This window comes from Penicillium antarcticum (genome assembly GCF_028974205.1).
Source record: "Penicillium antarcticum strain IBT 31339 chromosome Unknown utg000002l_segment0_segment0, whole genome shotgun sequence".
NCBI classification, from domain to species: domain Eukaryota; kingdom Fungi; phylum Ascomycota; class Eurotiomycetes; order Eurotiales; family Aspergillaceae; genus Penicillium; species Penicillium antarcticum.
The window spans coordinates 1,543,852-1,569,944 of NW_026695300.1; the positions used below are offsets into that span (position 1 = coordinate 1,543,852).

At 46.8% G+C, this 26,093-nt stretch overlaps 14 protein-coding genes across 14 annotated transcripts; 5 read left to right on the forward strand and 9 right to left on the reverse strand.

Moving 5' to 3' along the window:
* Positions 1–42: 42 nt before the first annotated feature.
* On the reverse strand, positions 43–1,822 carry N7508_001572 (putative methionine permease; the record flags this gene model as incomplete). The annotated part of the gene is made up of 4 exons (XM_058459638.1): positions 43–175; positions 227–627; positions 679–1,407; positions 1,469–1,822. Coding segments are annotated over 4 exons (1,617 nt in total), but the record flags the coding sequence as incomplete, so codon positions are not given.
* A 2,252-nt stretch (positions 1,823–4,074) lies between these two features.
* On the forward strand, positions 4,075–4,320 carry N7508_001573 (uncharacterized protein; the record flags this gene model as incomplete). The annotated part of the gene is made up of 1 exon (XM_058459639.1): positions 4,075–4,320. The coding sequence occupies one exon, from the start codon at positions 4,075–4,077 to the stop codon at positions 4,318–4,320; it is 246 nt and encodes an 81-aa protein (XP_058323171.1).
* Positions 4,321–4,591: 271 nt separating this feature from the next.
* Positions 4,592–6,477, reverse strand: N7508_001574 (FAD-dependent oxidoreductase; the record flags this gene model as incomplete). Its single annotated transcript, XM_058459640.1, has 3 exons — positions 4,592–5,557; positions 5,624–6,153; positions 6,219–6,477. The coding sequence occupies 3 exons, from the start codon at positions 6,475–6,477 to the stop codon at positions 4,592–4,594; spliced, it is 1,755 nt and encodes a 584-aa protein (XP_058323172.1).
* A 2,927-nt stretch (positions 6,478–9,404) lies between these two features.
* Positions 9,405–10,271, forward strand: cbpA (putative calcineurin binding protein; the record flags this gene model as incomplete). Its single annotated transcript, XM_058459641.1, has 1 exon — positions 9,405–10,271. One exon carries the CDS (start codon positions 9,405–9,407, stop codon positions 10,269–10,271), a length of 867 nt encoding a protein of 288 aa, XP_058323173.1.
* A 1,268-nt stretch (positions 10,272–11,539) lies between these two features.
* Positions 11,540–13,727, reverse strand: N7508_001576 (NAD-dependent malic enzyme; the record flags this gene model as incomplete). Its single annotated transcript, XM_058459642.1, has 7 exons — positions 11,540–12,320; positions 12,395–12,661; positions 12,727–12,860; positions 12,917–13,045; positions 13,106–13,309; positions 13,380–13,601; positions 13,653–13,727. 7 exons carry the CDS (start codon positions 13,725–13,727, stop codon positions 11,540–11,542), a joined length of 1,812 nt encoding a protein of 603 aa, XP_058323174.1.
* A 297-nt stretch (positions 13,728–14,024) lies between these two features.
* N7508_001577 (uncharacterized protein) lies at positions 14,025–15,924 on the reverse strand (the record flags this gene model as incomplete). Its single annotated transcript, XM_058459643.1, has 4 exons — positions 14,025–14,456; positions 14,517–14,976; positions 15,027–15,706; positions 15,763–15,924. The coding sequence occupies 4 exons, from the start codon at positions 15,922–15,924 to the stop codon at positions 14,025–14,027; spliced, it is 1,734 nt and encodes a 577-aa protein (XP_058323175.1).
* A 272-nt stretch (positions 15,925–16,196) lies between these two features.
* N7508_001578 (amidohydrolase) lies at positions 16,197–17,788 on the forward strand (the record flags this gene model as incomplete). Its single annotated transcript, XM_058459644.1, has 2 exons — positions 16,197–16,664; positions 16,730–17,788. The coding sequence occupies 2 exons, from the start codon at positions 16,197–16,199 to the stop codon at positions 17,786–17,788; spliced, it is 1,527 nt and encodes a 508-aa protein (XP_058323176.1).
* A 76-nt stretch (positions 17,789–17,864) lies between these two features.
* On the reverse strand, positions 17,865–18,863 carry N7508_001579 (ketopantoate reductase family protein; the record flags this gene model as incomplete). The annotated part of the gene is made up of 1 exon (XM_058459645.1): positions 17,865–18,863. One exon carries the CDS (start codon positions 18,861–18,863, stop codon positions 17,865–17,867), a length of 999 nt encoding a protein of 332 aa, XP_058323177.1.
* A 277-nt stretch (positions 18,864–19,140) lies between these two features.
* Positions 19,141–19,539, forward strand: N7508_001580 (bZIP transcription factor; the record flags this gene model as incomplete). Its single annotated transcript, XM_058459646.1, has 1 exon — positions 19,141–19,539. One exon carries the CDS (start codon positions 19,141–19,143, stop codon positions 19,537–19,539), a length of 399 nt encoding a protein of 132 aa, XP_058323178.1.
* A 225-nt stretch (positions 19,540–19,764) lies between these two features.
* N7508_001581 (tautomerase family protein) lies at positions 19,765–20,283 on the reverse strand (the record flags this gene model as incomplete). The annotated part of the gene is made up of 1 exon (XM_058459647.1): positions 19,765–20,283. The coding sequence occupies one exon, from the start codon at positions 20,281–20,283 to the stop codon at positions 19,765–19,767; it is 519 nt and encodes a 172-aa protein (XP_058323179.1).
* A 708-nt stretch (positions 20,284–20,991) lies between these two features.
* N7508_001582 (uncharacterized protein) lies at positions 20,992–21,525 on the reverse strand (the record flags this gene model as incomplete). Its single annotated transcript, XM_058459648.1, has 1 exon — positions 20,992–21,525. The coding sequence occupies one exon, from the start codon at positions 21,523–21,525 to the stop codon at positions 20,992–20,994; it is 534 nt and encodes a 177-aa protein (XP_058323180.1).
* A 449-nt stretch (positions 21,526–21,974) lies between these two features.
* N7508_001583 (MBL fold metallo-hydrolase) lies at positions 21,975–22,814 on the forward strand (the record flags this gene model as incomplete). The annotated part of the gene is made up of 1 exon (XM_058459649.1): positions 21,975–22,814. The coding sequence occupies one exon, from the start codon at positions 21,975–21,977 to the stop codon at positions 22,812–22,814; it is 840 nt and encodes a 279-aa protein (XP_058323181.1).
* A 309-nt stretch (positions 22,815–23,123) lies between these two features.
* Positions 23,124–24,084, reverse strand: N7508_001584 (alpha/beta hydrolase; the record flags this gene model as incomplete). The annotated part of the gene is made up of 2 exons (XM_058459650.1): positions 23,124–23,918; positions 23,974–24,084. The coding sequence occupies 2 exons, from the start codon at positions 24,082–24,084 to the stop codon at positions 23,124–23,126; spliced, it is 906 nt and encodes a 301-aa protein (XP_058323182.1).
* A 672-nt stretch (positions 24,085–24,756) lies between these two features.
* N7508_001585 (zinc-binding alcohol dehydrogenase family protein) lies at positions 24,757–26,083 on the reverse strand (the record flags this gene model as incomplete). The annotated part of the gene is made up of 5 exons (XM_058459651.1): positions 24,757–25,138; positions 25,206–25,402; positions 25,496–25,800; positions 25,851–25,918; positions 25,968–26,083. The coding sequence occupies 5 exons, from the start codon at positions 26,081–26,083 to the stop codon at positions 24,757–24,759; spliced, it is 1,068 nt and encodes a 355-aa protein (XP_058323183.1).
* Positions 26,084–26,093: the final 10 nt, after the last annotated feature.

Consider the following 26,093-nt stretch of genomic DNA (forward strand, 5'->3'; position numbering starts at 1 on the left):
AGCCTTTTGAAATAACCAGGGAGACAATACACATTACTAACCACCATGTACACGAACCAATTTGATAATGCTAGTTCCATCGGCTAGTATTTCCTTCTCTTCCTCGAGTTTATAATTCCCCCAGCGAGGCAACAATACCGTCCAGATATACCAATAAAGAACTCCGAAGAGGAGACTATAGTAGTTAGTAATATTACTATGTACGTGAGAGTGTCTTGAAACTCACATTCCAATTCCAACGATCGCATAAGTTGCATAGAAGAAATCGACATCCCCTTGCCACTTGGATGGAGGTATCCATGGTGTTATCAATAGAGTCAGACATACCGCGACTCGTAGCCAGACAGCTGGCAACCAAGCTTGAAATGGCCGCACAAGATCTGGCTCTCGATAGCGAACTATAAGAAGGCCGACCGTAGTTGCCAATGCAAAGATCTGCCCTGGGTATCCCTCCAAGTCTAGAATGAAGTTGTAGACATCACCTTGTGGTGGGAGAGCTATGACAAGAGCGGAGGGGATATAGTGTACGATCAGTCCACCCAGTGGAGTCCCAAATGGTCGAGTTGATGAAAGGATATTTTGCCATGGAAGGAAACCTTGTCGTGCTATTTCTTGGTTGATGCGTGCCTGTAGTGTATACGTTAGCCTGTATATTATAGTCCAGAGGCAACAACATACCAAGGCAAATGTCACCACCATCACATTACCAGCAGCTGAAATTGCGACGGCCAGTGGGAAGAAGGTTTTTCCAATGTGATCACCAAATAGTCGTTGAAACAGCAATGCGCCCACCAATTCCCCGCTGTTCTTTATTTCTTCCAGAGGAATGACGAGGAAGTATGAAAGATTCGCCAAGGTATACAATGCCCCAGCTGTCAGTAGAGCAGTGGGACAAACAGTCTTTACCATGTCAACTGGATTATGCACCTCATTGAGAACATTGTTCACGTTGCTCAGACCAGCATATGAATAATAGACCTTGAACAAAGCCGTCGAGAGCACACTCCAGCTCCAGTTTGACCCTTCCCACATTGCATCCCAAGAAAAAGAACTACCAGAGTTTGTCCCTGGAGAGTAGACATCAGTATCTCCATAAAACTGGAGAAATACCACCCAAATTCCCGTCAAGGACATGGCACTAATGAGGAAGATTTTCACCCATCCAAGAACATTCTGGATATAGATTCCCGTTTTCAGAAAGCAGCCATGAATAATGGTAATGACCGTTAAAAGACTAACAGCAAGCGCCTTATGCTGAAATTCAGTTGGCGCAAGACCAAGTGCAAAGAAGGTGTACTTCGAGAAAATGATACAGTTGCTAGCCGTGAACCCCAAAAGCACCGCTTGGGTTGCGACCAGGCTCGAGGCAAGAAACCGTGGTCGGGGATAGGTATACTCAAGATACACCTAGATATAGGCACACCCGTTTAGCTCATGCAACCCTGCGTTATCAGCGGTATTCTTTTACCTTTTCCCCTCCTGACCGAGGTAGCATGCAACCAAATTCCATCGACACTGCCAGACCACAAGCTGACAATATAGTTCCGACCAGCCATACTAGAAGTGTTAATCCAATGCTTCCTGCGGATTTGACGATGGAGCCTGGAGTTGCGAAAATGCCGCTGCCAATGACACGGGAGACGACCAATATGTATGCGCTTGACCAGTTGAGGCTTTTCCTGTAGGTCACTCCTGGTAGATTATCGGAGAATGACGTGGAGAGTTCATCATCTGTATTATCATGTGGTTGGAGTGTACCTTGTGAAGGGGTATCGGAGTGGCTTGATGCTCCGAGAAGCGGCTGTGTCTCTTGGATGCCCATAGTGAGGTTGATGTAGGAAACAACAATCCCACGTCCGATTTAAATATTTCCAAGCAAAGTCGATGATTACAGAGGTAACCAGCGTTATTCACAGGAGAAAAGGTGCTTTTGCGGAAGTTGCTTGGAAATCATCACATTGGCTGGCACGTCATTCAGGCTGGATGTTGTGTATTTCATCCCTGCATTCTGCTGATTGATTCTGCTAATTGATTCTGCTACTTGACTTGGCTTATCACCTGACATAGTCCAATGTAACCAGCTGGAGCTTCTGGATTTCTCATAACTTGTTAGCTTATTTCTGCATCATATGTAGCATGGGTAAAAAGTACGAAAAGCTTAAATAGTCCAGATTCTGCTTCAAACAAGTGCCAAATTCTATGACATTCACTCTATAGATAGATGATCCAATAGTATTTGGTAACTTTTAATCGCGTTATAGGAAATTAGCTTCAATATTCTACCAAGTTCGGAATTGGGGAATGCTGGATATGAATAGTTATAGAATTAGGATTCATCCTTTGGATGCCACTATTAATGCAACATCATCTGAGAATGCTTCTCCATGTCCCGTGCCATTCTACTCAACTGATTAAATAGCTAAGTTTGTCACCTTTCAAATCCTTCAATGGTAGCGACCACCAGACGGATTCAAAATTACAGTGAGCGAAATGCATAAAAGACAAATTAGGAGCGCTGTCAACCTCCACAACGTCGAGATTCCCTTGTTACCAGTGAAGCAATATCAAAAGGCTTGACTTTATTATTGCATATAGAGATAGTTGTCAATTAGCTTCAATGCCAGAGATTCCAGTCTTTGAATGGCTTGTGTAGCGCTGTCACGCGATCCGATTCATCTCATTCCACTCTTATATGCAGCAGGCGTGGCAGCTCATGTGCTGTATAGAAAGAGAAATTTCCTCAAAGGATGTTCGATGATACCTCGGACCGGTAAGATTTTACATCGTAGATCTGATAGTTCTTGAAATCGTGCCCCACTCCACTTCCAGCCTCGTTAGCCCTACTAGGTCTGTACTAGGCCTAGTGCGATGAGTCACTTGACGTATCCGGACCCCGATACTTACACCCTGCATATTTGTCTTCCTTTGGAGAGGCCGAGTTCTTGCCTGAGTCATATAATTAGGCTTAGCATGTATCTTTGAATCATTGCTGCTTGGCATTAGCATAGCGCCTTCTACACTTTGTGAGATTACCGCGGGGTATGGGATTCATGGGAACGAGCAGGTCTTTAAGACTTAGAATTTAAAAGCATCGGAATCCACATAATATATTGCTCCTCATACCTTTCTTTCTTTTCCTTGGTTGTGATGAGGTTGGTGCTCTGGGTTGATAGGTCCTTTTTCTTCTCCTCACGATCTCTCTCTCTACCATTCATCGGTTCTCCAGCCCCAATACTCCTCTTTGATATTGCTTCTTTGCTTGAATGTCTTGTAGTGCATTTCCAGATATTGAAACAAAGTTGACATATCTACAATGGCAAAACAGCTACACCGAGACTCGACCATTTCGAATTGCCCAATTCGGCCGCAGAAAGACTAAGAATGAACAAAACAAGCTACATAATCTGATATTTCAGAAAGGCGAAGACTTGGAGACTATTCGAGATATCAGAGGGTTGAAAGATGATCAGGAGTTCACTCTGGAGGCAAATGGCTTTGCGTATCGGAGGTACCCTCCGTCCTGGTCCACGACGCCAAAGGATTACTGGGACCCAGAACAGATTCGAAATGTGTTCCTGCCGGAGTGCGAGGCAATTCTGAGGAATGAAATCGAGGGGATCGATCGGGTCTTTATCTTTGATTGGAAAGTGAGTAGCATTATTTCCCATCACCCACCTTTTGCATGTGCTTATTCATTTATACCACGGGCAGGTCCGGAAAAGAAAGAGCGCAAAAGAGCAGAGAACTAGAAACCAGAATCTGTTGAATTTTGCCAAATATGTTCATATAGGTATGCCAAATGACTCCGTGCTGTCATCATCAGTCCATATGGTGATTTAGCAAGTGGAATGCATTACTGACAATGTCTAAGATACGTTACTTACAAAAGACGACCTTGGAACCCCCATGATTGACCGAATTCGCAATCATCTCTCTGAAGAAGATCGTCATCTTCTTTCCGAGCGAGTGCAAATGATAAAGTGAGAGCTAACCGCTATCCCTTCCCTTATGAACTCATACAAAGTATACAAAATCTTTATCCCTTGAGTCACAACTAACCTGAGCAACTTCAGCATGTGGCGACCGCTAAACGGCCCAGTCGAAGATCATCCTATGGCTGTGTGTGACGGCCGAAACATCAACACATCTAACCTAGTCAAAAGCGACATGATCCGCGGTGATTACACAGGATCATTGCTATATCCACTGTATGAGCCAAAGAAGGCCTGTCAATGGTATTATATGAGCAAGCAAGATGTTGAGGATGTACTGTTGTTCAAGAGCTTTGATTCGAAGGAGGGCAGTGTGAAACGTGAGTGATGTCCGCACCTTGAGCTCCATATTCTACCCTGAGATCCAAGCAAACGAAAAAAAGCAAATCAATAAGAAGGAAGACCTAATTAAACATTGACTGTGTTTTAGATGCCCCTCATACATCATTTGCATTGCCTTATGCCCCGGATAATGTATGTCCTAGGATCAGTGTGGAAGTTAGAGCTTTAGTCTTTACGCCATCGACGTAAATTGTCTAAAGCTGTGGTGACATAAATGTTGATAAATCTTTTTTCCAAAATGGAAATTGTAATATCGACTAAGAAACACGACAAAGTCCACTATCATCCCAGCCTGCGCTCCCAACTCCTTTCCTAGCAATAAATAGATTATTAGGATCCCTCGACTTCTTGATGTCCAGTAGCCGAGGATAATTCTCGCCCCAAAAGGACTCTTGGAAATCAACTTCATCCGCATCAGCTTCATTCCCGTATGCGCCCATTTTTCCTGGTTCAAGGGATCTGAGCATGGGCACATCGTATTTGGTGATATTAGAAGCAACAGCTTCCTGCTCTTCAAATGACAATTCCGTACTAATGAACCGCGCAATGATCACATGAACAATCGCATCTCGCCATGCAGGGTTAAGTCCGGACTCGATATCACGATTTCTGGAAACCTGACCCCCAGCAACAAGAGCACCGACAACAGCTTCTCCAGGACCGTAGCTGAGACTCGAAAGACCTTTGGTGAGCTGCGTAGAGTTTCCAGATTCAAAAAAGGAGCGCGAAATAAGACGCGAGCCGAGCCGCATTTGGAGACCGGTTGTATCGTTGCCTGAGAACATTGTCAAGTACATGCTCGACATGGAAGGAAATGCCACGATGGCATGTAATGGTGATATCCCTGTCCCGTTCTTCAGGCTTGATATCACTGGCGACATGATCTCCCCGACGAATTCAGTGTTTGTTTGGTTGACGAATAGCTGAGTGGCCAAAAAAGTTGACAAACCCGGAGTTGCAGTGCTAGAATCGGGGATAATGCCATACCACCCCGAGCCACCATTGTCGCTAAGACGAACAATATGTTTCTGATACGTATCAACACCATTCCAAAATGACTTAGCGGCCTTTGTGCTGTAGTTCGTCATTGTGTATACCACCGGGTAATCGGGATAGGCCTTGACAGTCACGCTGACAACTACGCCGAATGACCCGCCACCACCGCCTCGTAATGCGAAAAACAGATCGGTGTTTTGATAGGCATTCGCAAATACGAGTGAGCCCTAAAACAGCGTCAGTGTCAGCAATCAGGCAACATTCTTGGCAAATGACAAGTGGGCAAGTCTTACGTCTGCGAGAACAACTTGGAATTCCAGCACATTATCACTGGCCATTCCATGCATCCAACCAAGATATGAATGTCCGCCGCCTTGTATGTAGCCACCAGCAGCACCGACAGTGTTTGAGGATCCTCCGACGACCATGAGACCTTGAGAGCCCAGGTACGCGTACATGTCGCGTAGTTGAACACCTGCGCCAAGAGTGACAGATTTAATCTTCTCCGATGTAGCAGTTTTATCTGGGATCTTGGGTACAAATTCATCGGCAACAGAGATATCTTTGAACCCGTGAGTGAAGATTTGTAGAGAATGCGGCGCAGAAGACCGGCCAAGGAAGTCATGTCCAGTATTCTTGATGACGAGTTTGATATTATGATGTGCTGCGAACTTGACAGCCGCTTGAATGTGTTCTGCTGTCTGGGCTATGACCGAGAAGAGTGATATGCGACCTTGTTTACATGGTGTTGACCGAAGGCTCTCGACGTAGCATTGTTCCTCTTCTTCAGGCCATGTTTCCCAGTTCTCCCATTGCAGTGCACCTGAATATATCAGTACAAGTCAAAGACAGAGCTAATTGAGCTGCGAGCTAAATTTAGAGTCGAACCTGGTTGGGCTGATCTGTAGGATGAACTGTATGCATTCTCCTTTACAATAGCACACTCGGGATCATTGAAGTGGGCGCCATGGCAAGGGTATGCAAGTGGCTTCACTGCGACTAGATTGCCATCGACCGAAGAGTTCAGTACAGCCCATTCGGCTTCACTTGGCCAACAAGGCTGACTGGGATGGCAGCGACAGAATTTCGCGTTGGTGGATGCTCCACTGGCGAGGAGCGCACCAAGGCTCAGTAACCAATGCCTCATTTTGGTGTGAGCGATCTGTAGATGAACAGTTTATTTCTGCGATATCATTGAATATTCCCAAGTAAATGTATAGGAAAGTGATGTGTTTATTTGTTTTTGGTGAGGAATGTACCCCATGCAACAATTGACAGTTCACTGCCGACATTGAAAAAGAATGCAAATCCCACACCGCAGTTGCAACGTGTCCATTGCAATATTGACCATCATTGCAAATACTAGTAGATGCAAAGTATTGACACATGTTGGTAGACAAAGATATTGCCTGAGATTGGACGCATGCCTATACGAAGGCTCTTGGATTGGCTTGATCTTTCTGCAAGGAGCACAAATTGACTGTAAGACAACCAACGCCAAGATAACACTCGTAATTCACTCATCCATTGAAGAATCTTGGAAAAATTGCAGCTCCAATTCCGCGTTACTACTGTGCATCCTCCTAGCAATATCCGAAACCAGATGTCCCGTGAGACGTGGACTGTTTCTCGGTCCGTACCTGAGCCCAATACAATGTAAGCATAACCGCGGACTGTACCACTTGTTACCCCCTTGCTTCATGGAACATCACCATTTCTGGAAGCTTTACAATACAAGGCCATACTCCTACAAGCAAAGCTCATCCTTAACCATTTTCGGCACGCACGCTTGAGCCTGGAAGACTTGATTAGATCACATGTTACTTCTGGTAGTAAGCTATACAACAGGGAGTATTTATAATTTTGAGAAGACGGGCAATTTTTCAAGAAGCTCCCGTGCCAATGATATTAATCGTGCACCTGTCTTCTTTGATCTCTCCGCTTCCTCTTCTTCTTCTGGATACTGTCAACCAAGCTATATTCAGCCCACATAAAAGAAGAAAACGCACCTTTCTTCCACACAAAATCCTTGTTCGCCATTTCAAAGGGATATCTGTACGTGAGTTTTGCAACATTAAGACGAGTCATCCGAAGGGCTAGGTTTGTTTCCAGGGTATACAGAAAGTCCAGTTGAGAATGGACGAAGAGCGTCAAAGTTGTCATGCGTCAGGGTCTTGGACCATCTTTCAGGCCAGGATCTGTCAGGCTTAGGTCAATAAAATGGCGACCGCTGCATCGAGTAAATGTCCACAGACATTTGAAAATATTCATGAACATCTTGCCACTTCAAATACCTCAGCCGGATCAACTTACGCCGTTGAAAACATATACTTCGTCAACATATGATCCTGGAGACGTGCGAGCGATAAATCTGCCGCTGACTGCAGGCGGCAGTCGCAAAGATTCATTGATGCAACCAGCCAAGAAAGGAAACTACATAAGCTCTTTATCATTTATAGATTGGAAATCTTTGAAGGAAGCATATAACTCTTCTCGAAGTTTGAACCGCCGAGTAGGGTCTTTGAACAGGAACTAAAATACCGAAGATAGTGCCATGGATGTTGTCTCGTAAGCAGCGAGCCTATTTGCCCTTGGTTAGAGAAAGTGTTCCAAGCAGCGAACACATTAATTGACCTGCAGGTCTCACAGAAATACGCCCAAGTTGATATTCAACTCCCTCTAAGTGGTCTCTCAACAGCTTTTGTTCTCCGAGACACTGCTGTCATATAATTTGCTACAGAGGTAATAGTCCTATCCCGATTGTTGATATGACGCTGGATCCCTGTGTAGGGATTGACGCCTCTAGAGCTCTCGAAAACATTCTTTGGAGGCTTACAGTCAATTAGGTTGACTGATTCTTCCAAATCGACAAAAATATCCAGGATCGAGTACAAATAGCACCCCGATTAGAGAAACAACAAATCAGGCAGCTTCAATTCTGGGTCAGCTAACGAGGCGCAGTTAGGCCGAGAGGAAAAATGGGTCCAGCCCTACACGTAGGAAGCAATTTAGTTATAGTGGAGAAAAACAAACTACGTAGCTGGCATCGTTGACTCCGACACAATGTGTCACGATGTTGATCCCAAGTGGCTATGCTGATAGAAGATCGAATTGTTGCTGCACCTGATCTATCTAATGTAGGCGACATGGAGAGCTTCTTGGCCCAAAGTAAGGCTGGCCTGGCGTCCAATCAAGAGGCGATGAATATCAAAACCGACTGCACGAAGCGTTTTAGCCAGGGTATGCTGGCCAAGAGACCAAGAGACCACTAGTCTAGCCTGCATATACTATTGACTTGGTCTCTTGATAACCATTGGGGTAAACCTGTCTCCCTAGAAACATTGTCGATTCGAGACAGGTGTCAGCCAAAGTCATTGAACGCGATCAATGCCTAAACTCGGGCATTGGCATACCCGGAAATAATTACGATAATAGGGCTGCCTTGCTTCGCCAGGTGAACACGTCCGTCCACACCGCGCCCCGTATGGCATCGCGTCGGGTACGCAGTCCGAATGGAATATTGCCGGGAAGGTGATGCTACAGTGGAGGCCCCAAGGGTCCCAAGTACGTAGGCAGAATGATAACTGCAATTAGGGGGAGGCTGGGGTGAAGCAAGTCCAGAGGCTTGGACGAATAAGGGGGCGCAGCGGAAGTGTTGAGAGTCACGGGATGTAGCTGCTCGAGACATCTGTTCATAATATGTGCACAATATGTGGCGCATGCAGTGGCGCGGCTTTAATTCACCATAGTGAAGAATGGTATCTGAAGCCGGGGGACATCTGTCAGAGCGAAGGTATCCGAATGGCCGAAAACGGTGGATCAGGAACGTGGAGGGCAGTGCAGGAGGCGCAGCCGGTGTTACCGTGTGAAGAAGAAAATAAATAAAGACGAAAGATCCAGACTTTCTTTTTTCTTATTCGCCTTCAACCACTGGAACATTTAAAACTGGAGTTTGCCATTTGCTATTTGCCATTTGCCTTCTGTACGCTTATCCGGTGGCAACCTTTATCCTTTATCATCTCCCTCTCCAACCCACCACCAGCACCACCATCACCACCAAACACACATACCACTATGGCTTCTACCATGGCCTCTACCTTCAGCACTCGCTCATCGCGCTCATCATCGCGACCATCATTGTCCATCGATGTCGCCAACCTCCCTCCACTCTCACAGCCAACACCGCCCTCCAACACCCTCTTGATTACCGATCTCCACGACCTGCTCCTCTTCCAGCCCCCATCGCTGGATGAAATCCGCGCTCTGATCACAGCAGTCGCACCCTTAAACTCCTTTTCTCCACTCCCATCCATGCGCCGCATCGTCTGCTCCTTCCACAACACCGAAGATGCCACCGCAATCCGCAAGATGCTAGACGGCCAGCGCCTCCTAAACCGCGACGTCCGACCACGCATCTACTTCGGCGAACCAACAGCAATCCTAGACGGCGGCCGCCCGAAGCTCCTCGAAGCCCCGCAGATGGACAAGCTCTTCTTCATCTCCCCGCCTCCCAGCCCGCCACACGGATGGGTCATGCGCAACGAAGACCCGCCAAACAAGGAAGTCCACGCCACCGACCTGGCCCACGCCCTGTCGATGCTGAAGACCGACAAGACCCAGCCTGCGCCCGTATCCGCGCCCGCGCCCGCGCCCGTGCCCGCGGACCCTGCTACTCCAGTTTCTATCACATCCGACAAGCGCACGCCCAGCTGGCCCATGGCCGGCTCGCAGCAGCGCAGTCGCAGCAGCACGATTATCTATCACCCCGAAGACCACGGTGACAGTCCTAATCTGCCTGCGGTGATGGTCGAGGATATGACGTTCACGGCTGAGGATGTTGATATGGATATGGAGATGGATACGGATATGAGTCCGATCGAGATGTCTCTCAAGAAGATGCCTCCCAAGACTTCCCGACCTCCAGTGGAGCTTATGGAGTAGGGGATTTGAAATGATGCAGTGTGCATTGCTTTTTGCATTGATTTTAGCGATGGGGTTCGTTGCTTTTTCCGTTTCATTGTACAAAGACATCCGCATCTTGTTTGTGGTTTGCTATTGCTATTTGGATGGCGTTGGGAAAGCATGAGCATATCAGCGTTTCGGACTCTGGGTACGATTTTGCTTTCTTTGTTTTTTTGTTTTGCTTAAGTATTATGAGATCTTAATATTGCACATCCTATTTCTTACTGCTTTCTCCCTTTTTGTAATTGATTCCAGCGGGTATCATGTATAGCGTAGACCAGTCCTCCATTCATCCGAGCAAAGCATACAAGAGCAAGCAGCATGAGTGTGATAAGCATACTTCCCGACCTCTCAGATTACAGTACTGCATCGAGAGCAAGTGCCCTAGGTAGCGCTTCAAGCCAAGCTTCCCATGGTTCACAACCTCAATAACGAACGTGAGCCTCGTTTACGAGTTCATCGAGCCCAACATAAATGCTGTTTTCGAGTGTACTCAGCCGAATCTTACTTGAAGCAATCTGCTCTTCGAGAGACTCGATCAACTGATGAGTTTTGCGAATGTCATTTTCAGAAACCTTGACCTTTTCCAGATCATCGCGAGTACTAGATGTTGTATTTTTGGCTGGCGTCAGTTGAGTCACTCGTCTTCTTCTTCTGTTTGTTCTTTTTCGATATCTCACCAACCCATCCCAGAGCGCGGGCGATAGTCATGGGAATCCATATGGCCAGATATAACAGTGTCTCAATAACCATCAAGGCCAACCAGGCATTGATGTACGGGGCATGATTTCTGTGAGGCACATGGGGATCAGCTCTGAACAAGAGGAATACCGTAAACCCGATTGATTTCCTTGAAGGAATTGGCACCTCCATAGAGAAGGCTCCAGATAAATTCCCGGAAAAAGTGGTTGAACGTATGGGTTATTTTGAGAGAAGTGAGAGAAGTCTGTATTAGTTCTGAGAGGGGTGAGATGTGGTGAAAAAGTTCAGATTTGGAAGCTATGAGTGGCAGCCATGACGTTTCAAACACACACTTTCTGAGACGCCGTTTATATGTCGGGGATTTGAATTCAGTTTCAATAATGTCCAACTTACGAGAATGATGTAGTTCAGAAGAATCGAAAAACCAAATGGGGTCAAAGAAATGATATCAAACGAGTCAATTTACCATCCTGGAATAAGATCTATGTACTAAACTGCCGGGGAAAGGGCTAAATGGGAGCTGCCATTACGCCCTTATCCTTATCTTAATTCCCATCTCTATTCGTAGCCATAACCAACGGCCGATAAACAGCCTCCCACATCTGTACCTGAATCCATTCCCTCAGGTCCGAATTATTCGTAGGAATATCGTCTTCCTGGGCGAGACCCTCTTCCACAGAGCACTTAATCACAGCAGCAGCGATATCAACGCTGATTTCTCGTACATCCTCCACGCCAGGGAGTAAAGGCTCATTGGCATCTTTCAAGGCAGGGGATCGTGCCCCGAGAGCTTTCACTGCTGCTACTAGCATCTTCTTTGAGACGAGTTTGCTCCGAGATAGGACGGCTCCAAGACCGATACCTGGGAAACAGGTTGAGTTGTTACATTCCGCTGATACCATGGATGAGATTGTCAATTCGTATTCATTGGATGCTTCACTTTTGGGTAGGAACTCACCAATCTCATATTTCACGCCTTTATATTCAACAGGAGGGAATGGACTTCCTGTTGCAACCAGAGCACGGCCTTCAGTCCATTTGTAAAGATCCTTGGGCTCGGCCTCGTGAAGACGTGTCGGATTACTGAGGGGGAAGATGATTGGTCGTTCAACATGCTTAGCCATCTCCCGGACAATATCTTCCGTGAAGGTCTTGGGTTTCGTGGATGTTCCGATCAGAACATGGGGATGGACTTTCTTGATCACAGAAAACAGGTCATGACCTTCTTCGGCGGGCCACTCCTCGTCTTCTCGAGCGAATGATTGTTGGGCTAGTGTCAATTTGTCCCCGAGGGACTTGACGAGCAGACCGGGTTTGTCGATACACCTGCAGTATAAGGCAAGCTGATTACTATCTCATCACCATATTATCAGCTCATCAAAAGAAAACGTGATACGTACCATATCTGTTTGGATGCCTCCGACTTGGACTTGTGCGCCTCAGTTGCAATAGTCTCGGCTATCTGATCTGCAATTCCTGTACCGGCAGTCCCTGAACCGAAAATGACCACACGCACATCTTCCATCTTGATGTTGCTGACGTGCAGTGCCGCCATCATACCGGCTAGTGTCACACAGCCCGTTCCTTGGATATCGTCGTTGAAACATGGAATTTGTGATTGGTATTTGTCAAGTATCCTCCTCGCATTCCGTAGACCAAAGTCCTCACTGTGACTGTTAGTAGTCTGATGGAACAGCAATCTCTCCGACACAATGGCAAATGTGGAACTCACAAATGAATATACGCCTTAGGGAATTGCTTTCGGGCAGCAATGACGAATTTTTCCACAAAGTCATCGTATTCCTGGCCTCTTACTCGGTGCTGTCGAAGGCCAAGATATAGGTCGTCATGGAGCAGATGCTCATTCTGTGATTTTATCAGCACGATCCCCATAATATCATATCTGGAAAAGATTGTAATACATCAGTCCCACAATCCAACACAACAGGAAGTTGACGAGAAGGATGAATCCCAGCACAAAGCGTAGTAATAACTAGCTTAGCAACCGAAATAAGAATGGCGCCCACGCCTTGATCTCCAATTCCTAAGATCTGTGGGTGGAGAGTCAGTATTGCGTGTCTTGGTTGTTTGGTTCAATTGGAGTAGCTTACCTCCTCGCCGTCGCTCACAACGATGTAATCGACTTCCTCCACCTTGCCAAAGTTCGACAAGTAGTCATCAATATTATCTTGGTCTCTGATATCCAAGAAGCACCCTTCCGGCTTCCTGAACAGACGAGAATAATTCTGGATTGCATCACCTTCGGTGGGGGTGTAGATAATGCTAAACATCTCTTTGAGGTGAGATTGCAACAGCTATCCAGGGAATGAAGCTAGTCAGCAACATAATCTCACGCCCAAAATAGTAGGATCGTGTAAATCAAACCTTGAAATACAATACTTCATTTTGCGCCTTCATACTCGCCATAAAGGTATTCTTCGCGAGAGGCTCATCCCGGCTACTATATTGATCATAGGCACGTTGGACCTGCTCTTCAAGTGTCTGGATGTTTGGCGGAAGCATCCCATGCAAATTAAAAGTCTTGCGCTCTTGCTCGGTGAAAGCGGACCCTTTGTTAAACCGGGAGTCTTTGAGGATTGTTTCGCCCTGGAGAATTAGGTATATGTCACTGATGATGGATGGGACTAGGTGGCTTACATCGTGTGGACATATCAGCGGTCCGAAGGCTGCGCGAGGCAAGTTCTCGAATTTGGAGGGATTTTTGGGAGACATGGTGTATACAGAGGGGTCCTTGGAAATTCTCCGGGAGGGTGCTTCAAATAAATATGGCAGAGAGAAAGATGGAAGTAAGAATATTGGAGTTGTTGACATGGAGTGATGTCATGCCACTCTAATTGTACCACGTTTTATACCCCGCCTGCGACCAACTCCATACCCTGCATTCCCTGCATGCTATTGTTCTACAGGCATTCTTGGCGTCTTCTTGACTGGATATTCAAGCGACACTTCTTCCCGTTACGATGTATTTTGACAATTACTCTATTAGACGAATCAGTACATAGAGAAGGACTAGGTAGGAAGAGTTGGTCTTCCCTCACGCCCATCAATCTTCTTATTCCCATCATAAGGAAGAACCAAATTCATAAAGACCCCAACAACAGCAGCAATGATGAACGGAGTCTCCACCATCAAATTGATACCCTGCTCAAAGCCCTGCAATCGCACATTCGAGCCGCTATAATCCAATATCTGGGAAAACCAGCTGGGCGACACGATATCGATAAAGCCAATACCAAGTGCAGTCGTAAGAATGAAACGATTGCGCCTCGTAAACTCAACCAGACTAAGCACTTTGATACCTGCAACAACGATCGTGCTGTAGAGGAAAACCTGCATTCCACCCAGGACGGATGGAGGCATAGAGCCAAAGACGGCACCGAATTTACCGAATATTCCCATGAGAATTAGGAATACTGACGCGCACCACCCAGCTCGTCGGCTCTGTATGTTATCACGTTAGTATCAGCGAATATCTGCAAAATATATGGAGGGAAACCCTACAGCACATCCAGTCAAAGAGATAACACCGTTATTTCCAGCCTGGCTGACCATCGGCAAGCCCGTCCCCAACGCACTGATCAAGCTACCAATACCGTCACAGAGGATACCACCTTGAATACGGCTATTGAACACGACGCCATCAATCTCAACGCCTGATATCTCGGCGGTGGCCAAGATATCCGGCATGCAACTGACAGCTTCGCAAATGAATAGGATGAGGAGAGGCAAGGCTAATGCTCCATCGACTGAAAGTTTAAACGTGTGAACCCAGAGGAATGTCGCGACAGGGGCGGCATCGATATTAGTGCGTGACCAATATCCCGTTGCGCCAGATATCGCACATCCAACTGCTAGTCCAAAGACAACAGATGCAGAGCGCATAAGGGGAGATCCGAAAAGCTCGACGATGATAATCGTTCCGAAGACGCTGAATCCGAGGCCGATGAGTTTCGGGTGCCCCCTAGTCGCGAACATTAGTACTAATCTTGGATTTACGTCCAATTCACTTACCATGGCAGTGGATTTGGCGCGGCAGTATCAGGGCACAGAGCATAAAACCCCTTGCCGCCATTGCAGTTCGAGCTTCCACCCCAATTTTCCATTCCACTAGAAATCAAGTACACCCCAACGAGGAGAAGAAGTGTACCAGTCACTATCTTCGGGAAGATCCTATTAAGCGTCTTGGGCGGAACAAAAGACAGCAAGACCTGAATCCAGACAGTGCAAAGGATTGTACCAAGCATGGCACCCCAGGCATCCGGACAGGGAAGTCTTGATCCATCAGGAGAGGCGGGACACGTTCCATTCGCATAACGCATTTCCGCGTAACTAAATGCAATGGCCAGGATGTCAAAGGTCGGGCCGACAACGGATAGAAGACCAGTGCCAATGTAGAAGGGTGTTTTTGTCAGATGGACCCGCGTCACCTGCATGGCTGTTGCGATTCCGGTTGTGATGAACGCTGCTGAGACGAGGTACTGGCTCTGTTCTACAGAGAGGTAAAAAGCACCGCTTGCAAGAGCTAGAGGGGGTGATACCACCGATCCGATCATTGTCAAGGCATGCTGAAGACCCAAAATTATCGTGAGGAGAATTGGGACTTCGTCGTTTAACCCATAGAATGGGGCTTCATAGTCTTTGTACTTCTTGTTCAAGGGCCAGATATTTGGCGTCACGAGGTAAACATAGTCCTGCAATATTCGTTTCTTGTTAACTTTTGGAATGGCGGATAGGATAGTTCTCGTACATAGTCCCCGATCCATCCCTCTCTCGTGGTGAAATATCGATACAGGTACTGCCATCGGGTTTCGGCGACAGGCGAGACTTCAATAATCTGTGATCTCCTGTCGTCCGCATCTAGTTGTGCATCTTCCTTTTCCGGAAATCTCCGTGGATCATCCATCTTCATAGTCAAGGACAAGCTGGTTTCGAGCATGGGTAGACTGGCGCACGTAAATGACCAGGACATTCCCCATGATGATATATAGCTTCCCTAGACGAAGATCAAGATGATAACATTATCTTTACAAGATATCAAAGTCCAAGTGGTGTATCGTTCCTCGGCCGGCGAGATAAGCCGTTGATTGCTTAGCGTCGGCCGAGGGTCTAGGGAAACTTGGGGAATAAATACAATCCCCCGGAAAACAGCAATCTTGATTATTTTTCTTTGCGCGAGACATCATGACGGTCACAGTGCTCCCCGCATGCAAACTATTCCATGGAGCGACAATCATCACAGTCAACCAAAAGCGAGAGATCATTCGCGATGGATATATCCTAGTCGAAGGCGACAACATCACCGCCGTTGGGAAGTGCCCATACCCCAAAGCTTTGCCACCTCATACTAGTGAGATCGATTGTCGAGGCAAAATCATAATCCCAGGGTTGATCAATACGCATGCTCATCTCGTTCAATCCGTGCTTCGCGGGTTAGCCGAGGATCTACCGCTACACAACTGGCTCTGCGATGCGATATGGCCCCTCGAAGCTGTGTTCGAAGGCAAAGACGGGTTTAATGCAGCACGCTTGACCATGGCTGAGATGCTAAAAACCGGCACAACCTGTTTCCTTGATCCAATGTTGACCTACCGAGCTGGGTTTGACCAAGTGTGTGCTGCGGCGGGTATGATGGGTATCAGAGGTTGTCTTGTATGTTCAGACCATGTCTCATGCGAGATAATTTCTATTACTAACATTTATTCTGAATGAAACAGGGCAAACTAGTCAAATTCACAGAAACAAACCGTCAACTCTCCATTACCGACCCACGAGACAGAGATCTCCTCGCCATGTCAATACCCGAGCTCCTAAGCTCGCACAAGAAACACCATAATAGCCACGACGGCAGAATACACGTCTGGGCCGCAGCAGGGACACCGCGAGGCACATCAATCTCCCACTACCGTGAACTGGGCGAAACATGTTCCCATAACGGCATCTCAGCCACAATGCACTGCGCAGAGGCACCCAAAGATCGCATAATCTACCGCGATACATACAACTGCAGTGCAATGGAGTTCATCCGCGATGCCAAGCTTGTTCCCCAACCCAGCGAATCTCCAACCGACCAAAGCACCTTATCACATCGTCTAGTCCTGGCTCATATGGTGAATCTTGATAACGACGTAGACATCCCCATACTAGCAGAGACACAAACATCCGTGGCGCATAACCCTACTTCAAATCTGAAGCTAGCGTCTGGTGTTGCTTCCATTCCAGCCATGCTATCCAATCCTTTGCCTGTGAACGTCTCTCTCGGGACGGATGGTGCGCCGTGCACCAATCACTATGATATGTTTCAGGAGATGCACTTGGCGGGTATCGTTCATAAGGGTGTTAATCATGATGCGAGTCTCATTCCTGCCGAAGTGGCGTTGGAAATGGCTACTGTTAATGGAGCGAAGGCGCTAGGGTTGGAAGATCAGATTGGGAGCCTCGAGGTGGGTAAGAAGGGTGATTTTGTGGTTATGGATCCGTATGGCCGGGGTGGACTTGGTGCGGCGCCTTGGAGCGATGAGATCTTCAGTCATGCGGTCAATTCTGTTATAACGGTTGTTCATGGGTGTACTGGACGTGATGTTGACATGACGGTTGTTAATGGGGAGATTTTGGTGCAAGATGGGAGGTTGGCCGTTGGAGGGCGAGAAAAGGAAAAGGAGATTGTGCGCTTGGCTCAGGAGTCTGTGAAGGGGATTTTAGAGCGGTGTAATAGTGATCGTGAGGATGACGCTAAAGTGGGAGCGAGGCTTATGAAGCCGTGGTCGTATATTTGAGTAGTAGATGTATCTCATTCAACAAGCACCTTGACTCCCAAGGTGACATTACATGCCTGTATGCTACTATGCAAAACTAAATTTGGGTCTCCTTTAAAAGTCCTTCATATCTTCCCTTTGCCAATGCATAAACTGTTTGCAACCGCGGCATCTCAACCCCCCATTTCTGGCCCAGACGAACGGCATTTCCGATGATAGCTTCTACCTCAAAGAGCCTTCCCTGCCGTATGTCTTGCAGCATACTCATCTCTCGACCAGTCCCACTGCTAGCTCTTCTCTGAGCTATCATAAGCTTCTCCTCGGCAGTTTTCTCATCCACCCCCGGTATCCCAATCGTGCGAGCCAGCGCCACAATCTCCATCATCAACCCCCAAACAAGATCGTGAGCAAAGGGTGACGAAGAGAGTAGAAAGTCGCCGTCCGTACATAATGTCAGAGCACAAATGGGATTCCAAGATGCATTCAGAATCAATTTCGACCAACGGGCCACCTGAATATCATCATAAACTTTAACATCTCCACCTCCTTTCACCATCAGGTCGGCGAACCTGACAGCAGCTGTCTTATGAGATGCTGGTGCATTCGCAGGGAAGGTGCCTAATTCTAGAAGATCGAGCATCTCCGGATGGTGGATGATTCCTTGACTTGTCTGTGTAGCAGGAAGGTAAATGACTCCGCTTAGGATCGGATTGTGCGGAAATGCTTTGGCAGCCTCATCCTCAATGCCGATTCCATTCTGGCACAACACAATCGCTGTTTCTGTGTGGTTGCCGACGGCAGGTCGGATCATATCCATAGCAGAGAGCTTGCTTCCTGGAAGTGACTTGGTGGCCACCAGGATATAGTCATAAAAGCAGTCAGGAGGGCATTCCGCTGTAGAGCGGATAAGGCTGTCTGGCTTATATCTTACATCGCCGAACCGTTTACTCTGCAATCTGAATCCATCGTCTTTAACGGCAGAGTAATTCGAACGACACACGGCAGTGATAGTGCAACCAGCCTGGCGGAGCTGGTGTAAGTAGACCGCGCCTATACTGCCAGCACCGAATAATAGAACATTGGGTTGTTTCGCCATTCTAAAAGGAGCAATTCTGGTTTGAGGGCGCCTGAATACGAGTTTGGATAAACTAGACATTTTCGTTTAACCCCGCGGGTGCGCTTATTACGGATTAGTCAACCTCTACTATACTTGCTCTGGAGGCGAATGGAGATTATTTCAACAAGCCGTCCTTTCCCCGAGGTCATGCTTATCAGTTACTTCATGAAGCCACTGAATATGTGTGCAATTTCTCCCCTTTACGAAATATCCAACAGAATCCTCAGTAACCTGGGATCTTTGATTCCACCCAATAATGGCAGATCGAAGCGATAGCCTGAAGCGAAACCAGGAATCCCGTAAAAAGGGCCACCCTCAACTGAAAGATAAGCACCAGCAAGCTACAGTGAGTTTAAAAGGTCTCAATCAGAGCTCAGTAGCTAACACCACGTGGAAACGTCGCGAGCAGCTTCGCACCGCACAGAGAGCGCATCGCTTTCGAAGAAAGGACACGCTCCACAACTTAGAAAAACGGGTGGACAAGTTCGAGACTGGTATCGACGATATTATCCATACATTTTTCGATCTCAGCAAGCAATTGCTGGACATAAAAGCTCTTGAAAACAATCCTCTCTTGGCTTCAGCATTACAGCAGATGACCCGGGAGTGCATATCGCTGGCGGAGATGGCGCAGATGGAAACCGTAGCAACCTAAGATATGGCGGACAACATGGATAAACGAACCAAATGTACTCATCTCAGCCTACACCGATCTTGGCATGACCGATGCTAATTCTAATATGTACGTGGTACGTTGAGTAGTAAGAATGTTAGATTTGCCGAATGGAATGAACTTTATGAATGTAATCCCAGGAGTGTGTCTGCAACATTTTACAAGATATGGCATCGACAATGAAAAAAGGGTAGTGCCCAAATGTTCTCAAAGGAGCAGCCGACCAATGCCAAGTCTGTTGTTACACTGTCTGGATACATCAATCTGGAAGCCCGAGTCAGTAGGCACCATCGTAAGGAACTGCCCGGTTCTCCTCTGTCCATAGCTTTTCCTCTTCACACTCTTCCATGGAGGGGGTGTCATCCCATTGATCTTCCACAGCCTCCTCTCTGTTTCATCGACATGATATTCCCAATCATAACCCTTGTCGGCAACATGAGGGCCCAAAATCTTGTCGATGGATGCCGTATTACGATTGTAGCTTGCATCGTCATCGGGAAGCCGAATAGCGATTTGGGTTATGACGACGCGAATAAAAGGCTTGCCGGTGACTTGTTTTCCTCCAACTAGGAAGTCCTCCGTGGGGAGTGGAATGAATTGGACGACAACGTAGAATGCAGGCAGACTGACGTTGGTGTACATTTTGGTAATGTCTTCCGCAAAGGCTACTTTGGATGCTGGATTTGCATAGGTGCCGATCGGGTGGTAGATTTGCCAAAGAGACATGTTGATTGGATTGAGAGGGTTGTTCAGGAAGCTTTTTTGATGAAAATTCCGTGGAATCATCGGTAGGAGAAGAGACCAGGAGCTCCCCAGCTACTATAGTTTGCATTTTGTAGTCTGCTATTCATCGGATGCTTGTGTTTCTCCGATATGATCACATACCATCATATAGTCCGCAAAGTTTACCCCGTGATTATTCTATAGAAGTCACAGGTAATGAGATGCACTGCCCAAAAGAAGACATGTACATGGTCTGAGTGGACTATGATCATACTACACCGCAATGTTCTGTGCTAGGAGTTTCTGACCAAAACGAGGGTCTCTGGTTGATGAAATAAACATTCCTGTGGAATACTCGGTCGCACCATTCAAGACTGCTCCTATTGGTTTTTGTTGTTCAAGCTTGGGCCAATGAGATCCTTGATTTTTTTTTTTCTTCTTTTTTCTCTTAGTCAAATGGAGGCTTTCGCGTCATGTGAATGTGTTAATGATTCGTCTAGAATATACATGGGAACATGATAGCTTGGGCTAGGCCAAGGCCACCACCCGCCTAATACCAGAATATACATTCAAAGTCTCACCATGGACTTTAACAGGTGCGGCTGTACACATTATTCACGGAGCTGGTTTCCTATAACTTCGCAAATCGTTAGCTGACCAGTCGTGATGCTGTTATACCAAGATTGACTGCATCTACTCACTAGCCAAGGTTTACTGCCGGTGTAAAACATTTTGCGTTTGGAAAACAACAGCCTCCTTTGGGAGATATTGTGCAAGTAAAGCCGTATCCCAGTAAAGCCAGACCTCCTTGAAATGCAATCCATCCACAGCATCGCCGAGGTCCGCAGGACCGATACGAGAGATCCAACTGAGTGGAATACTGACAGTAGGCTCTTCGGTGCTATTTCCAGGCAGCCAGATATTGCGGGTATTCTGGGAAATTATAGTGGTTGTACCATCTTCATTGTTAATTTCCCAGAGACCGTGGAAGTCGTGTCGCAGTCTTTCAAATTGTCCGAAAAGGCGTTTCATCCATGCCCACATCTCGTCCCCACCATTGTACTGGGCGTTGTTCTGGTTGTGGAAAATGACATCTTTGGAATAGAATCGTAGACCAGACCCATGGTTGAAGCCATAGGAATCAACTGTGTCAACGTACTTTTTGAAGAACTGTTGAGCCGGTGTCTCTGGCCAAGACGCATTCCGGACAGAGGCGGCGGAAACACGGCTTACCAATTCAGGCATGATTGACGCATAAAAAAATGGAAGAAAGAAGACAGAGAATGGGACGAGAAAGAGGTCTCTTGTCTTCGTACTGGTTTTTCTCTATATTTCCAAGATTCTTATAGTTCGTTACCTTGGATGGCTGGCACCAAATCTAGGAACCTAAAACCTGTGCCGCGGTTTGTTGACGATATCGCCGAGGCGCAAGTCTTATACTTCGTAATCGATTTTGCTAAAGCCGAGCTTTCAACGTTCCGACAATGCAGGAAGCTCTAATCTGTCGTGGGTCATCTCGGCTTCCCGAGGTCTTCAATGATCAGTAATATGTCGCCACTATTCCGCCCATGTTTGGGTTGTAGTTCGATGGAGTCATGTTGTATATATAAACAGACCCAGAAGCCGATTTGCAATTTAAATGTGTCTATTTTTTCTTCATCTCTTCATTTGATTTGATTGTACTTATCTACATCATGGGTCTTGACTACAAGGTATTCACGAGCAAACGTTCCGGCGTGAATCGGTCCACACCAGCCGGCCATGATCACCTCAAGTGGGTGCCAACCACCTCGACCTTGATATTCGGCCAAAAGGATGCGATACTGGTCGATACCCAGTTGACCATAACTGCAGTCAAAGATTTGGTAGACTGGGTTGTGGCAACTGGGAAAAACCTCACTGCAATCTATGTCTCCCACGCCCACGCCGATCATTTCTATGGCAACGGAGCCCTCCTCGAGAAATTTCCCGAAGCAAAGGTCATAGCTACGCCGGAGACTGTCTCTCGAATGACAGAAGCCATATCTCCCGAAGGCATGGACTCTTTTTGGAGAAATCTCTTCCCTGGGCAGATCCCGGAAAAGCTTGTGATGGCTACTCCTCTCGAGCAAGACCACTTTTTTCTGGAAAGTGAGCGGTTAGAAGTGGTTAGAATGGGCCATACGGATACAGATGATACAACGGCCCTCTGGGTGCCTACCATTGGTCTGGTTGTTGCCGGAGACGCAGTCTACGACAATACCCATCCGTACCTTGGAGAATCAAAATCCCAAGAGGCGAGATCGCGATGGGTGGCTGCGCTCGATCAGATTGCGGCTCTGAACCCGAAAATTGTCGTTGGCGGTCATAGCGATCCATCTAAGGGATTCTCGCCTATTGCTGTTCAAGAAACCAAGGACTATTTGGATGATTTTGCGCGACTGGATGGACATACATCCAGTGCCGAAGAATTGTACACCCGAATGTTGGAATTGCATCCCACTCGATTGAATGTTGGGTCGCTATGGGGAGGTGCAACACTCGTGAAAAAATGATTCTACGTGTAGTCTCAATGTTGACCAAGTAACCAGCGACTGCACTTATTCTATATGACAATCTTTATCTTAGCTTATTCATAGATAATTTCAAAATGAGAGAAGTGAGGATCCAATTGATTCCAGGCCACCCAATATGTCCAAACAAAGATATTCAGAAACGATGGTTCAGGTAGCTTCCATGTTTCTTGGAGCGAAATAGTATCATACGCGATAAGGAAATGTCAAATTTTCTGTAGAATTTTGTCTAATGCTCCTTCGTAGAGAACCTTCAAGAAACTAATCCAAGTCTGTTGCACCTGTCGTGTCTCAAGAAGAGCCAACCCATCTCCCTAAGAACTCAATCTGTCCTTTGATATTCTGTTCGAACCAATCTCCGGTATAGATATCAAAATGACCAGCACCGTCAATAAACAAAAGCTGCTTTGGCTCTCTAGCCTTTTCGTAAGTAGCCATCTGAGATGCCGTGGTAACAAGGATATCATTTCCAGGAACAACCATCAGCAACGGAGTCGGCGAAATACGATGCACCATCCCCTGTCCTTCAAAAGCAAGCATATTGAGCTGTGTCTGAACCGTAACAGAATTTTCCCAACGGCCACCACAATCGTACGAACCGCGAACCCGCTCGTAAGCATGAGTACCAGGAAACATGGCAGTAGTGGTCCCCGATTGCGCTGCTTCCAAGGTTTGCGCAATAAGCGGAATTCTTTGTGGTTCTGATCCTGCCGAGATACGAGCACGCTCTTTCAAAATGGCCGGAATGCGGTCTTTGAAGGCCAATGATCGCGTCTCTCCAGAAACTGCAGGGCACTGCACTATGGCGGCTTTGATACGTTTGTCCACAGCAGCCGCATATAGAACATTTCCACCGGAGAAACTTGTGCCCCAGTACACTATGCGAGTATCATCTACACTGGCGAATGATGTTGCGAAATTGAACGCGTCGTAGTAGTCGGCTTGTTGAAGGGTCGGGTTTGATTCTTGTCGGGGTAGTCCATCACTGTCGCCCCAGTTCCGGTTATCATAGAGGAAGACATTGTATCCAGCTTGCTGGAATCGATCTGCGAAATCTGGAAGCCAAAAGTGGCGGACACCACCCAGCTGTTCACTATTAGCCACTTTCCTGGGAAAGTCCAATTTCTCATGGAGTACGTACACCGTGTGTCATAATCACACATGCCGATTTCTCAACTTGAGGATAGAACCAGCCTCGGAGAACAGTGCCATCGCAAGTTCTGAACTCGATGTTTTCACGAGGGAGGACCATTACTGTAACGTGATAGTAATATGTTTAGATAGATGAAGTTTTCCAGGTGCAAGTCGAAAATGGAGATGATCAATGACAAAGACGATATTTTGACATTACCTTTTGTTTTCTTTTACGAGCCTCGGTATGAAAATGGACAAGCAAGTAATCCAAAATTCAATGAAGCTCCTTGAGTTTTTGATTACGTCGCTCTAGCCGAGGTCGGTTGCTCGAATAGTAATCAGCCGACTTAAGCCTTTGAGTATGCCGAAGTGGCGATCGGTTTTGCTTCCTTCATTTTGATTGATTTACGTGTATGTTTATCCAGTGATCTAGCTTTCAGTGGATTGAGAATCTGCTTCACGAATATAACCAAGGTGAATATATCGTCATCGATGTACCCCTCCCGTAGATTCCTTTCAATTCAAATCAAAGAATGATTGTAGTATATGAGAATCGAACAATCGTCATACAATGAACCACCTTTTCCTTTACAAGCCCAGAAGTCTACTGGAGAGGCCTGTTAAGTAAAGCAGTAAACATACGCAAGCAATCAAGTGGCATTTCTTGAGATACTATTTGGGCTCAATTAGCCCTAGAATCTATTTACCGACAACGTTCAGCAAGATTCCATGCAGACAATTACATATCGTCGTCAACTGCAAAGCCTGATTCAACACAGTCAAACAAATTTCACGCGAATGGAGCACCTTCACCCGGTTCATCCACCCCCAAAGCAAGTTTACCCACAGTGGTGCCAGACTCAATGAGCCGATGAGCTTCTTTCAGTCCAGCAAGAGTCAACTTAAGACGTCTGTTAAGATTTGGCACCAACTTTCTCTCATCGACAAGACGAGCCAAGGTCCCGAAGATTCGATGATAATTCTCCAAATTCGTCCGATGATAAGCTGACGAACCAAGCCAATCCCACGAGAAAGTCAACGACTTTGACATGAAATCAGTTCCGTAAAGATCGAATTTGGCTTGCACAATCGAGCATACTTTACCAAAGGGTGCACAGATTTTGCCTAAGGCGTGGATATATTGCTCTGTCCTTGCGACCACGTAGACATATCTGTAATGATTAGTATGCCCATTTTTGGAAGACAAACAGTACGGCAGTGAGAGAGGGCAAGTCATACCTGATTGGGACATCCACGTTCAACGCCCTGATCTGGGCCTCAAGATCCTCCCTGTGATTGATAACATGGGTAGCACCCATTTTCCTACATGACTCTATAGTCTCAGGCCGTGATGCAGTAGCAATCACAATGGGAAGTCGGAGAACTTTCCTGGCGATTTGAACGGCAGCGCTTCCAACTCCACCTCCGCCATTGATCTAGTACAGACACTTGAATGAGTGTTCGAGTTCGAAATGCCACAAAGGCAGAAAAAGGAATTCACCATTGGCTAGTAGGGTAATGAAACTCACAATCAAAATACCAACGTTTTCATTCTGTTTAATCTCCAACCTGTCAACAAGAGACTGGTAAGCCGTACCGAAGGTCAGACCCATACTAGCAGCTTCGACGAAATCAAGTGATTTCGGCTTCGGAGCACAATGACGCTCATCGACTAGGAGGTACTCTGCAGTACTGCCTTGGCGAGTAGTAGAGCTCACGTAGAAGACATCATCGCCAGGCTTGAAACTCGTGCATTGAGGCCCGACTTCCAAAACGGTTCCGGCGCCATCGAAACCGATGATGTGGAAGCCCTTTGGCGCAAACTTGTAGTAATCTCTTTTGGGTCAGTATGCAGATCTTCCAGAGAGGGAGGAACATTATTACCTGGAGCGTCATCGTAGGTCCCTTTGCGGACTTTCGTGTCGATGGGGTTCACTGAACAGGCCTTGACTCTATACTAGGTCAATTCAATTGTAATGACCATTGAATTAGAATACTCACTGCACAAGAACATCCATTCCTGCAGGATAACCCGGTCGTGCAACATCCCGAGACTCGAAATTATCGACCGAACCATACTCGGCGACTCCGATTGCTTTCATTGTTTTGGGTTCCATCTTGACTATG